This window comes from Adiantum capillus-veneris, chromosome 5 (genome assembly GCF_014529385.1).
Source record: "Adiantum capillus-veneris isolate H3 chromosome 5, ASM1452938v2, whole genome shotgun sequence".
NCBI classification, from domain to species: domain Eukaryota; kingdom Viridiplantae; phylum Streptophyta; class Polypodiopsida; order Polypodiales; family Pteridaceae; genus Adiantum; species Adiantum capillus-veneris.
In genome coordinates this window covers 50,174,622-50,188,414 of record NC_140935.1, presented here as the reverse complement: position 1 = coordinate 50,188,414, position 13,793 = coordinate 50,174,622, and the positions used below count along the sequence as shown (strand labels likewise).

Genomic DNA, 13,793 nt, shown 5'->3' with positions numbered 1-13,793 from the left:
GATACTGAGATGTGGATACTTAGCTTTTAAGCATGTCCCCTCGAAGTGCAAGGGCATGATATGAAATTAGATTTTCAAGTTATTAACGTGGATAGGGAAAATCTAGTTCTAAGCCAAGAGTGGTTGCATGGGTTGGGCCATTCATTACACTATAGCTATGAGCACCAATGTTTCAGATGTATTGCTGGGAGAAAATAACAATCTCTCCCTCACAACTTATTTTTATAGTTGAACTTTTCGAGCTTGATTTTGATAATGAAAGAGTGCAGCTCTTTCTTTGTTACTCACGATGTTATGTTTTATCTACTTCTGTTTGAAGTTCAAAGTTTGGTGATGAAATGTCTCGAGTTAATGAAGTGTCCTCAACATTGCATATTTCTCTTTCTTCTTGTTCTTTGAAGGCTAATAACTTACACTCAGAATAAGTATCACAATTTAATAATCAAGGTGCAAGCCTAGCTAATTACCAAACTACATGGTCACTTAATGAGATGGCACAAGTTATACACAACAAGTTAAGGAGCTCCTTAAGAAATACGTTGATTAGTTTTCTAATGATTTACGTGCTACAACTTGCCCATATGTGCAACATGGTATAGGATGTTGTGCAAGTTAGTAAACCTATAAGCAAGCCACTTTATCGGCTTAGCCATAAGGAAGCAATAGATGTAGAATGGTAACTTGATGATTGCATTAGCAGGTGGGTTTGGTTGAGGGCTTGATTCGATCTCGTTTTGTATCATGGGCTTCTCCTATTCTTTTGTGAAGAAAAAAGGCATAGCCATGCATATGTGTGTAGATTACCGTGGGTTGAACTCGATAACTAAGTATCTGCTACCAAGGGTAGATGATTTTTTTGACCAATTACATAGAACACACTATTTTACAAAATATATCTACGTTCAAGGTATCATCAAGTACATATACGCCTTGCAAATATACCAAAAAATTCCTTATAAGCACGTTCTGGACATTATGAATTTTTAGTTATGACATTGGACTTGACCAATGTCCCCGCCACGTTTATGATACTTATGGATAATGTTTTAAAATCGTACTTTGGCAAGTTCATCATCGTCTTCCTTGATGACATCCTTGTTTATGCTACTAAAGAGGAGCAATTAGAACATCTTGGAAAAGTGTGTGACTTGCTATGTTGACACACTTTATGTCGAGGAAAATACGTGTAATTTTCTCAAGACAGTGCACTACCTTGGTCATATCATTTTTGCAAATAGTATAGCAATTGATACTTCCAAAGTGGATGTTAGTCTAACTTGCCTCATCCTACTAATATGGAAGAGCTTAGGATTGCTAGGTTTTACCTTAAGATTGTTAAAGAGTATGCAAAACTTGTTGTTCATATGATAGCGGACCAATTGAACGACAAAGTCAAAACTTTCTTTTAGGGAGGAGATCAACATCAAATTTTTAACAAAGTCAAGATAGCTTAAGTGTCAACACCCATAGTTGCTTCAATTGATCCACTAATACCAATTATTTTGGAAATAGATTCTAGTTCTAGAGCTATTGGTGGAGTTTTACTTGATCGAGGGAAGAGTAGTGTCTTTTGAGAGTATGAAACTCCATAGGGCACATCAAAATTATTCTCCCTATCAAAGAGAACTATATGCTATATTGTAGGCTTTGAAAAAATGGAGATATTATTTGTATGGAGCTCAGTTTGAGATTGTGTTTGACTATGAAAGCATTAAATGGTTCACAAATCAAAAGAATTTGAAAAGAGTCAAAGGCAAAATGGGCTAAGATTCTTGAAGAGTATGATGCTTAGCTACGTATTGCAAAGGTTGATATAAAATTCTAATAGATGTTCTCTATAGAAAGCCAAAGATTAACTATTTTCTGGTCACAGAGATATAAAGTGTCTTTTTGGCATCCGTAAAAGGTAGATGTGAGCATGACGAGGCATACTCTAAGGTGTGGAGCCATGTGAAAATGAAGGATCGTTCTCACTCTAATGTGGGTAGTGCTTTTGGTCCCTCTACACATAGTTCTTCTCTATAGAGTGCTAAGTGCTGCAGTGAGTTGATGGAAGAATTACTTTATTAAAGATGGATACCTACTTTATAAAGCAGGAATTTATGTTTTGATGGACATAGACGATTGGAGCAATTTTTTTAATGAATGTTATGTAAATCCAAATGGAGGGCATCCAAGCATAAGGAATACTTATGCATTCATAGATGATGGTTTTACTAGCCAGGTTTACATACACATGTTCAAGACTATCTCTTACATTATTAAAAGCGTCGACTTAATGAAGTAGAGTTCCTCAAAGCGAGTGGTCTCTTGCATTCCCTAGACGTTTCCAATGGCAAGTGAGAAAGTAATATCGATTTTTTATAGTAAGTCTTCCTACTATAATCCAAGGACATGACTTGGTTTGGGTTTTTGTTGATTGGTTGGCCAAGATGTGTAAATTTAAACTAAGTCTACAATGAAGATGTCCAAATTAGCTCTGCTAATTGTAAAGAACAATTACACGCTTTATAAGGTGCCTAATAACACAGTAAATAATTGTGATCCAAACTTAGCCTCCTTTTGCAAGTTTGCTTTTAGAATTTTAGACACACATCTTAGTTTAATTATGTCTAATCATCTAGCGAACAAAGTGTTGGAGGATATGCTACAAGTGTATGGTAGTAAGAAGCAAATAGAAATTGGGAAGATTATCTCCCTATCCTTGAATTTTCTTCTAGCAATAGAAAACATGTGACTATTAACTTTAGTCTATTTATGCTTATGTGTGGATTGCAAATTCGATCACTAGCTTTTGGGGTTCGGCACAAAAAAACTTCAACTTGTCAAGGACTTACTTTAGGATCATATGGATATGTTATGTATGGCTCGTTAGCAAGAATAAAAGGTTTTTTGAAGGTGACAAGGTTTTTTGAAGGTTCAAGGACATTCAAAAAGTCTAAAAACGGAGCCCATACTTTAAGTTATCTCTAAGATAATGTGGTCCATTTTAAAAACTTAAGGGAGTGGGTAAAATGGCCTACAAGTTAGTTCTTCCATCATATTCCCATGTCCGTATCATATTTCATGTAAGTCATTTATGAAAACACTTGATTAGGATGACCATGTTGTTAATCAAGGTGTATTGGTTGATTTCATTTAATCTCCTAGTTTGCAAATGAACCTAAATAAGTCATGGATTCTCATGAGCTAAGGAAATGATGTCATGTACATCATCGAGAGAGAGGTTTGCGAGCCTTCTGCGAGGTCCCCTAAATCCCTTGGATTGTTAGTTGTATTGGCAAATTGAGACTCTCTCTTGTGATTTGACATGAGGTGATCCACATGTACTATCATTGTTACTGGGCATGGTGTGTCGTGCTTTATGAAATGATGGTGTACATGTTTATTTCATTTTTGGAATTATCATGAATATAGGCTTGAATTATAGCATCTTCTAAAGTTTTGGGTTCATCTTGAACTGCTTCTTAAGCTTTGGATGAAGACCTCTAATAAATCCACATACTTGTTTTGGAACTCATCCAACTTATTCAATTTGAAGATGACATCCTGATAACTAGATATGTATTGGTTCAATTTATGATGTTGCATCAAATACAAATCCCAATCATACCAATTCCTATCCTTCTTGTTGGCTAGAAGAATTTTTGCTTAGAGTGCTTTCTCAAAAATAGCCCATGTTTTAGGATGGTTATGGGATTTATATGTCATCCACCACTTGTAGGCCTTGCCTTCAAGTGCAAGACTCTTGTACCTTACCTTGAATACATGCGGATTACGATGTAATCTATGGATATCTTTGCATTTACTAAGTAAAGTATTCATAGTGTCTTTGTTATGGTCCTTGTTTTCAACATGAAAGTTGGGTGGCTTCATGCTCTTGAGTAGTTCTTTCGCTTATTTAGGGTCCAAAGACAGTAATAGATTACTCTCAGTAGAATTTCTAGCACCTTCAATAGGTTCTTCGATTAGGAATACTATTGGAGTATGTGTAGTGCCCGTGGCTACAATTGGTTCTTCTAGTGTGGCTTGATGAGTGATAATATTTGGATTCGGTGCATGTCACCTCTCAACTTCTTGTATGTGCAAGGTTGAGGCCCACAACTTAACCTAACAAGAGGAAGAGAAAGACCACCTCTTTGATTTGCATGAGCATGCAAAAAACACACCATTTCCTCCCTTTGCTTTGATATCAAAGAGAGGGCAAGGGTCACGATTGCCTTGCAGTCCACCCATCCTACCACTATTTGTATGTACATAACACCCCCCCCCCCCCCCCCCATTTGCCATTTATTTTAGTATGACTCTTGTCCTTAAATGTTTTGTTCTTTTTTTTTTTTTTTTTGGGGGGGGGGGGGGGGGGGGGGAGATAGGCCTTTTTTGAATTTCTAATACCACGCCATTGCCTTACCAGCTAGAAGCCTTCTCCTCTTTCTTAACTTAGTGTCATTGATATAAAGATATTGGCAAAAAAGGATGCTCCAATGCAAAAGAAGCTCTCCTTTTTTTTTCTTTTAAGTGCTTAGATGAGCTTGATTTGTGTTAATCACAGAAAGTTACAATCAGCCTTGGCATATCCTTTGGAGAGGGTTCTCCGAAAAAAATTATATCAAAGGAGGTCACACCCCCCCAACTACTTTTTTTGGCATAACTTGAAATTCTGATTCCTTCTACTAAGGAGATGACATCAACATGTTTCTATAATTAGATTTGTGTCGAGAGGTTCATACTTTGTCTGAAAAAGCATTGCATTTTTGGATTCCCAAACAGCTCTCAACCCCGTAGCTCTAATTATGCATATGTCACTTAGGAGATCTCCATTGTCGATGCGTCTCGACCCATTGCAAGGTCGTGCCTGAAGAAAGGAGTGTCCAAATGAGTGTACACCCACCTGCATAATGTTCCCATGAATATTTTGATTTTTGGACAATTCGAGAATAGGTGCGTGAGGGTCTCATTTGGGTATTTGCATCATCTGACACAAGTGCCTTCACCCAAGCCTCTTGATTTATCCTTATCTCCGGTTGGCATGAAACCAAAAGAAATTTTTACTTTGTCCCTCTCTTTGGATTTGGCCTTCTAGATGTTTCCAACCACTTGTCTCCATTTACTTGCAGACCACTTTCTGGACCAAATCCTGTTGAGTGTTCAACCCAATCCTCTGAAGAGCAAATTCTCTGTTGAGTGTTCAACCCAATCCTCTGAAGAGCAAAGTATCTCATAAATTGTTTTGGTTTTGGGCGAACTAAAAAGCCTTTCTCTAGGCCACTTCCAAGCTTTCCAATCCAATGGTGTGGAGCAAGGGGGAAGGGTTATGCTTGAGAGTTTTCCCACTTATCTTCCAATGAGGATCTCCTCCTGGAGTGAGAGATTTCCGCCTTGCTTTAGATGCTCCAAGGATTACCAATCCCCTTTCTGAAAATCCCAAAAAGACTCCGATGTGTCAAATCCCTTGTTGTTGAGATTCCTGACTATTACAATCCAATGGTTATTAAGGCCCAAGCCAACCACTATGGGTCCTCAAGGAAACCATTGTCTAGCCGTACCTTTCCTTTTACAAAAATGACCTTCCATGAACAAAACAATGTCTAGAGAGATCAATGATATGTATCCAATGAAGAATTTCTTCATGAGGTGAATAGTTTAAAGAGTTTTATCTAGGATAATATTATATCAAGGTTGAGTAAAGTAATAGCTTAATATACTAATTCACTAAAGATTATTAAAAACTAGAAAATTAAGCTATATATCTCAATTTCCCCCCTTTTTTGCACATTAGACATAGACTTTCATGTTTGGGATTGCACAAACACTAATCAGTTTTAGTTTTAATTAGTCTTGCCACGCATTGGTTACACAAAATTGACAAGGTTTTATGCAAGACTAAGTTGATTGCTCAAACAAGGCACCTTTTTGAAGATTAAACATTTAAAGAGAATATTCAAGATTACCCTAAACAAAGCCAAGAAACCAAAAATATCCATGCAAAACTTGTACATGATAAGGTTAACAACTGATAAGCTAACAATGGTTAAAGACTTGATAGGTTAGGTGTAGTAGGGAAAAGCATCTAACAATAGACAAAATGTTTACTCTAAAAAAGGGCACCTCTTGCAAGTTGCCATGAGCTTTGGTGCACATTTATAAGAGTGGTGATTTAGCTTAGAGTGGGCACACATAATGTGCATTCTCCTACCATGCTTTTTTTAGAAATTAGATGACAATGGCAAGAAAGAGTGAGAAAATGAAGTGGTGTGGTCGAAGAATGCTAAACTCATGGATGTGAAGATCCACGAGTTTAGAATAAAATTGACTTGATGTGGTGCAAGTACCCTAAACTTGTAGATTTAGAGACCCATGTTCTCATTCATCTACTATATTATAACAATTTTTAAGCCCCTTCGACTAGGCTCTTTGAGGCAAAGGAAAAGGTAAGAGAAAAATCTATGTGGATTTGAATGTTTGTCCTAAGGACATATTATCACTTTCCCCATCAATTCAAATTGTATCCTTGTAGAATTTGAGTTATCTTTCATTTGTTTTGAGCATATTCCTTGGCAAGCCATACTAAAGCCTTGTTTTGGTAGGCTTGAGGGACACTTTAGACATAAATATACTATTTATGACAAGGAATTACTCGTTGTTGTTCACGCGCTTAGTATGTGGAAACATTATTTCATGGGCTCTAATTTTTTTATTAAAACTGATCAACAAAATAGATGACACCTTTTGACATAGCCCCTCATTTTAATAAACACATTAAATGATTTTCTTTTGGTCGATCTTTTCAATCTTTGATCCAGTTTCAACCTAATCGTGAAGATGATGTTGCAAAATGCACTTAGTTAATGTCCTTCCACCAATAGTATTTCGGTCATTGACATTACTTCCTTTCATCTTATGTATGAATTTTATCATGATGATGTTGATTTTGCTTCTATTCGGAAGAACATTACACGTACGAATTGGATGCCAACTAATGAATACTCATATCTTGATGGTTTTCACCTTTTCCATGTGCAACTACACCTTTCAAAAAATCATATTGCAAGAAATGCATATGCCACTGTATATGGTTCACAAGGGTATTTCAAACACACTTTTACTTGTGAAGAACAATTTAATTGGTCTAATATAAGACATGATGTGTTTCATTTTGTGTCAACTTGCATTGTATGTCAGTAAGTAAAATGTAAACATGGTAATCCACAAGGATTTCTCATGTCTTTGCATATTTCTTCTAAGCCTTGGCAAGAGCTAAGTTTTCTTCTCACTTCATTAAATCATGACATCATATGGACATTATTGACACATTTAGAGGCATAATTCATTGCATGGAAGAAAACATTGATAGCACCTCAAGATGTAAAGATTTTTCCTTATCGTGAAAATAATCATTTTTAAAATAAAGATTCAAGTTTTTATAATCACTTTGGATAGCTCGTTCTGTAACCTAGGATATAAAATTAAACTTTTGCCTTCCATATTGAAAGTAAAATTCAGATTGAAGCTACTAATAGCACAAATTTAGACCTCCTTCAATGTTACACGGCTAACCAACAAAACTGGGGTAGGCACTTACCTTTATTGAAATTTGCCCCCAATTTGCTTATCAAAACACTATGCACTCCACGGGAGGCAACAAGTACCACACCTATTTATAATCTTGGTTATAAGGTTCCTTAAGTTGATAGAATAGCTCAAGACCATTGCTAAAACATTTTTGAATGGAATCTGGCTATTCAAAAGGCATCAAACACAATACACAATATGGGTCAACAAGAAGTGTAGGCCAATGATTTATGACAAAAACCAATATGTATGGCTTAGAATTGAGGAAACAAAACTCAATAACATTGAGAAACACCCCAACGTTAAGCTAACTCCTAGATTTTACGACCCTTTTAGAATCTTTCAAAAGATTAACAATAACAATTACAAGGTAGAATTACCTTTTCATTGATGTAGTATACATAATTCTTTTCACATAAGTTTACCACATCCATTTTGAGACAATCTTCCCATTGCACGAGTGACTAACAATCCTCCTCTCTTAGAAGACGATGAGGAAGTCTTCACCCTTGGAAGAATGGTGTATCACAATATGACTGCAACTTGTGTTTGACAACAATATTATAGGAAGCAAGCATCACATTGCTCATCAATATTATAGGAAGCAAGCATCACATCACATTGTGTTTGACAACAATATTATAGGAAGCAAGCTCAATAGATTCAAGCATCACATTGCTCATCAATATCAATTGCTCATATGTACCTATCATAATCACAAACATTAGATAGCACTCAAACCACCGAGTGAAGCAACTTATCATTATTCTTATGTAAAACACAAATCAAGGCAGCACAATGGTGTTGATCATCAATCGAGACACACATATTTTTACCTTTACATTCCCCAATTTGTTACTATAGTGTAGAGTGCCAATTGAGGCAACACTCATTCTTGTGTACATTGCCAATTCAGGCAACACAATCATCATGTACATATCAAAGATTGAGGTAGTATGGAGTGGATCGTCGTTAAGGCAACACTATTTGCTTGCACATATCACTGATTGAGGCAATACAACTGAGAACGATTGCTTTTAAGCTTGGCGATACATTTTGAAAATGGAAATCAAGTAAAGATTGTTATTTTTAATCCACCTCGGATATTCCATTGGTGAGAAATATTATGATCTAAAGTGTGATTGATGAATGTGTGTTGGAACATTGGTTGTTATGATTACAAGGACTCATTCACTTTAGGTGGCCTCTACTTCTACACAATGATTCAATTTTTACCCAAAGTGGAATGTACGTCTTTTTTGGGCTAGTTAATTGATACATGCAAAAGGGAGGAGATCACTCTTTCATGGGAGAGAATTGGACGCAATCTATGCACATCATTCTTTTCATCTCCATTGCTATCTTTATGTGTTCAATGTGTATAGTTGTTATGTGTCTGCATATCATCATGTACAACAAAGCTCTGATAAATGAGGTAGACTATGTTGTGCGCATTTTGAACACCTCATTTTTTGTGAATTTATACAACTATGACGTGACAATGTGCATTCAAATGATGTGTGGGATTTATTTTGGTGGGAGTTTCAACTTGTTTTAGTAAGCATATGTACATGCAGTGCAAGTCACTTGAGTATCGCAAGTTGGTTGATCATGTTTTGTGCCCGTATGAGTGTTTTTTGAGGTGCTTATTATACATAAGATATTTTTAAACTGTAAGCGAGTAGGGGGTTGCTAGTTTGTGGTAATTGGGTCTCCCTCTCCTTTGTGGATAATAGATTGGTCTCTCTCCTTACCTTGCGAGCACATCGTGATGCCATGACAACTCTCAGTTGGTGAAGATTTTGCAAAAAGATGTGTGACGAGTCAACCTTGAGCACGCTAAAAGATTTTGTGGTCTATTTTCTCAAATTCTACTTGGATCTATGATGTATAAGATATGTCCCATTTGTTGGAGTGTTTGCCCAATGTTTGTTATATGCTAGCTCTTGAGCAGTTATGTGTAGAAGGTGCTGTATTCATATGTATGCAAACTGTGAAATATACGGTGCAAGAGGTTGTTTTTGGGTGTTGAATGGTTGAAGAGGAAGCTCTTTTCTTCAAGTGCATTGGTTTGCATGTGTTGAAATTCCATGCCAAGAAAGGTGCTTCCTAGCTCTTATGTATTCATGGTCTTTTGGTCGCTTGTAAATTCCTTGGGTATTTGGTGTTGTGGGTTGTTGGAAGGCCTTTTACTGTATTCTTGGTGGTGACTTGATGTGTTGAGCATCCTTGGGGAGACATTGCTATAGAGGTGCCCTAATTTCTTGTTTGCACGACGATGTGATTGGTTTACTTAAATGGCTGGACTAAACTTTATCCTTTTTAGCTACATTAAGGTCTTTTTTTGTGACTCTAAAGTTTGAAGTGCTTGAAGCCCACGCTGCCACATCATGCAAACCAATAGAGACCCTTGCGAATAAAATTTGCATTTGTATAAAGAATACTAGTATAGCCGGCGACTTCGCCGCCTCTCTCTCTCTCTCTCTCTCTCTCTCTCTCTCTCTCTCTCTCTCTCTCTCTCTCTCTCTCTCTGTGCGTCACTGTGCTCCCGGAGCTGCAGGGTTCACCCGCCGGTTGAAGCAGGTTGTGATGCGTGCCGGGGGGGGGGGACCGGAATTCCCTCCCCCTTTATCCTTAGTATAGATCCTCCACAAAGAAGTTAGACCACCTTCTTGGGCTTTTCTAAGAGTGCCCACCCATAGGCTATGGTTGAAAAGCACATCTACAAAGAAGGTTATCCAAAGTTAAAGGCCAATTGCTCACTGAAATGCGACCCCATACAACAATCTCTACCTGGTTGCCTTGATGATTCGGTTCCCTTGTAGATTGCTCCGATCATTATTGAGTGGCAACTAGTTCCCAAGTCAAAAGCGTTTGATAGCTTTACAAGGCATTCCATTACCCTCATTTTTTCGACCTTTTCCAACTCAGATGGTTCAAGTTGCTTTATGGGCCTACATAACATAGCTTGATAGCTCTCCAGAATCGTCCCTATGAAGAGGAATTCTTTGTAACACGAGACACACATTTCCTCAAGCATTGTCGATCTTTTGCGGTTGTGTTGTGTGTGCACGACTTGGGATCGTTCGGTTGCGGATGGCATTTTCATGGTGGCATTGAAGTAACCTTGTCTATTTGTCTTTCATCGTGGGAGCAGCACCCAAATTATAATAAGAGAAAGAGCCAATGGCATGTCAGGGAAGTGACACCTACAACAGGATTGGTGGATGGCCCGCGCGTTTTAAGGCCAGCTTGAAAGATACGTATATGCATACGCCCCGGCATACGGTTACGGACACTCGGCGCTTGATGTGCCGGTAGGCGGGACTGGCAGCAGCCGGTGGCCTCCCGGTCCTCTTAAACCCCCTCTATATGTGTGAACCAAAAACCTTCCACTGACTCTCCTCTCTACTTGTGTGTGGCCGATCTCTCTCACACCCACTCTCTCTCTCTCTCTACTACTGTGTGTGTGTGTGTGTGGGCGCTCTCTCTCACACACCTCTCTCTTCGTTTTCATCTACCCCCTGCTGCCGCACAAGAGAGGCTTCTTTTCTGCAGAAAAGGGAGAAGGGAGCTCCGCCCCGCTTCCTCCTTCCCCCCGTTTTTTCTGCTACAGGAAGGAGACGAGCTCCATCTCTGCACGTCTCTCCTGCCTCTGCTTTCGGCCCTACCCCTCCATTGACCCCCCCCTTTCCCATCGCCTCTTCCCCCTTCCCCTTTCTTCTACCGCTTGGGCATCTCCCCCCAGCTCATTCTGCTGCAGGGTTTTCATGCGAAAACCCTTGCATCTCTGTGCAGCTCTTTATTTCTTCTCCTCTTGGAGGTTCTCTCTAAACAGATCCCGTCCCCTGGCAGAGGCGAGTACCCCCGACAGCAATCTGGCTTTTTCTCTCTTGGCAACGGCTCCTTCACTCTTGCGCCCTCTATTATCCTCGACGGTACTTTTCTGGTCTTTTTTCTGTTTCTCTTGCAGTGATGGCTTCTTCATCTTATCTGTGTTTGATTCTGGTGTGTTTGCATGTGTGCGAGTGGAAACGGTGTGTATGTGTGAGAAAGAATAGGGAGCGGGTTTTCTTATGTATGCCTTTGTCTTCCTCCTAACCTCTTTAATGAGGTTTTCTGCTGTTCTTCAGCTCTCAAATACTTGGAGGAAATCTGTGCGGCCGCAAAATTGTCCTTTCTCTCCTTCTTTCATCACAAAATGCCTGGCCCTCAGAAGACGTTCAGATCGAGCTCGCAAACAAGAAAGAAGCCCAAATTAGGCAAAGGAAGCAGTGCCCCTTCAGATTCAGATGACGATGTGAAGGCCATGGCTTTACCATGGAAGAAAAAAATACGCGTAATTTGTACTGATCCTGATGCGACAGAGTCTTCTAGTGACGAGGAAGAAAGGGCTTTCCCAAAGCGGCTGGTGAGAGAGATCCTCATACCTGCACACTGTTCTTTTGTCACTTCTGATAGCGAGGATGATGTTGAGAAAGCTTGGAGAACACTTTCGGTCCCTCAGTTTTCTCCAAATTATTCAGTGGACCGAGATGCCCTGCAGCTGAAGCCAGCATGCCCTAAAAGAAATTCTGCAAAGAAGTTACCAATGCTCAAGAAGGGGAAGGGACTTTCACATGCAAGAAAATCTTCCCAATATATCGGAGTGCGACGAAGAAGGCAGGGTAAGTGGGCAGCTGAAATTCGCGATCCTGCCAAGGGTATTCGGCTATGGCTTGGCACATACGACAGTGCCGAGGCAGCAGCCAAAGCTTATGATATGGCTGCCAAAAAAATCAGGGGGCCTCAACTCAGCAATAATCTTGATTCCTTTGATGTCAAGTCTCTCACTAGTAGCACTAGCTCTCTGAATGATGACATTGTCTGGGATGCCGTCCCTCACCAAGATTTGTTGCCGAAGTCGTCATGTGCCATTGACATCCCGGAAGAAGATCTGGACTTCGATTCTTTGAGGAAGTCTCCCTCTTCTGTCTTGGATAACACAGCTTCAGATGATTGCGACTCTCCAAATTTCTATGCAGCAGGTGAGTCGGTTTTGCTATGATTCTTTGTATCATGTGCACTTGTTTATACCACGAAGTGGGTTTTGCTATGATTCTTTGTATCATGTGCATTTGTTTATACGACACATTCTCATTTACCATTGTTTTTTGCAGATAAGGCCATCTCTGATTTCTTGAGTGATGAATGCCCTGCTGACTCAGGGTCCTCGGAGGAGATTTCAACTGAGAGGGATAATCTTGCGGAGAGCTGCAGCTTCGGCCATCCGAATGTGGTTGCCAACTCCGCCGTTGAGTCCTCTGTGAAGCTTGAAGGTGTGAGTCTATGTGCATCCATGGTGCCAGCGACCTTTCTTGAAGAGACACCATTCTATGGTGAGTTTGGGCAAATATTTGACATTGATGCTGGTGGGAGCAGTGGCGAAGACGGGTCTCGCCTGCTAGACCCAATGTATGATGAGTTGTTTGGGAGTGAAGAGTGTCTTGGGGACATGGCGTTTGATCTTGATCCGGAAGCTCTGGCATGGATAAATGTATCTGAGGTTGTTGGTACATGACATGATGTGAGTGAAGTTATGCTGTTGATTGTGGGAGGTGCACCCACGATGTAGCAAGTGGAGCAACATCCCCACAAAATACGCAATTGGAGTGTGCACATCACGCTGAGGCTGGCTTCTACAAGTGGTTATAGTCTTCGGTTTCACATTATATGCTCCAAGATAAGTGCCTAAGGCAGAGTCTTGGTTCTAGTCTTAAATGGATTAGAGCAGGTGTGCTTCTATATACCCTCTACTACTAGTGAGTTTTCTTAAATCCAGCTGCGCGGATTTTTAAGCTATTGAGCCTTCCAAGCAGCTGGTGATTTTGTCCGGAATTTTACGACTTTTGTTATGCTGAAGAGATGTAAACTGTTGGTTTGGTGGTGGTGGTTGCTGGTAATAGAGTTTCTCTACAGCAATTCTTTATTTATTATATGATATGAAGCCAGAGCTTAATTACTTCCGTTGCTTAGTTGTGTCTTTGTTTTTTGTATGGCTATAAAGGGTCATGAAGGTGAGATGTATCATGTAATTTGTACTTTACAATAGTGCAGGCCCTCCTCAGAGAAGGTTAGACTTTTCTTTTGTAGTTTCTCAAACAGAAATCCGGTTCTTACTGTGTATTAGTGAATTTACTGAGATTACTTTGATGCATCCAGTTTAGGAGAATTAAGGTGAC

At 39.4% G+C, this 13,793-nt stretch overlaps 1 protein-coding gene across 1 annotated transcript; it reads left to right on the top strand.

Moving 5' to 3' along the window:
- The first annotated feature begins 10,986 nt into the window (after nt 1-10,986).
- On the top strand, nt 10,987-13,577 carry LOC147457290 (uncharacterized). The gene is made up of 3 exons (XM_086512221.1): nt 10,987-11,510; nt 11,706-12,599; nt 12,732-13,577. The coding sequence occupies exons 2-3, from the start codon at nt 11,774-11,776 to the stop codon at nt 13,130-13,132; spliced, it is 1,227 nt and encodes a 408-aa protein (XP_086368347.1). The 5' UTR covers nt 10,987-11,510; nt 11,706-11,773; the 3' UTR covers nt 13,133-13,577.
- Nucleotides 13,578-13,793: the final 216 nt, after the last annotated feature.

Excerpts from the sequence above, each read along its gene's own strand:
- LOC147457290 (XM_086512221.1), top strand. The coding sequence starts at position 11,774 with ATGCCTGGCCCTCAGAAGACGTTCAGATCGAGCTCGCAAACAAGAAAG. Across the intron at positions 12,600-12,731 it reads TCCAAATTTCTATGCAGCAG|ATAAGGCCATCTCTGATTTC; the intron begins GTGAGTCGGTTT and ends TGTTTTTTGCAG.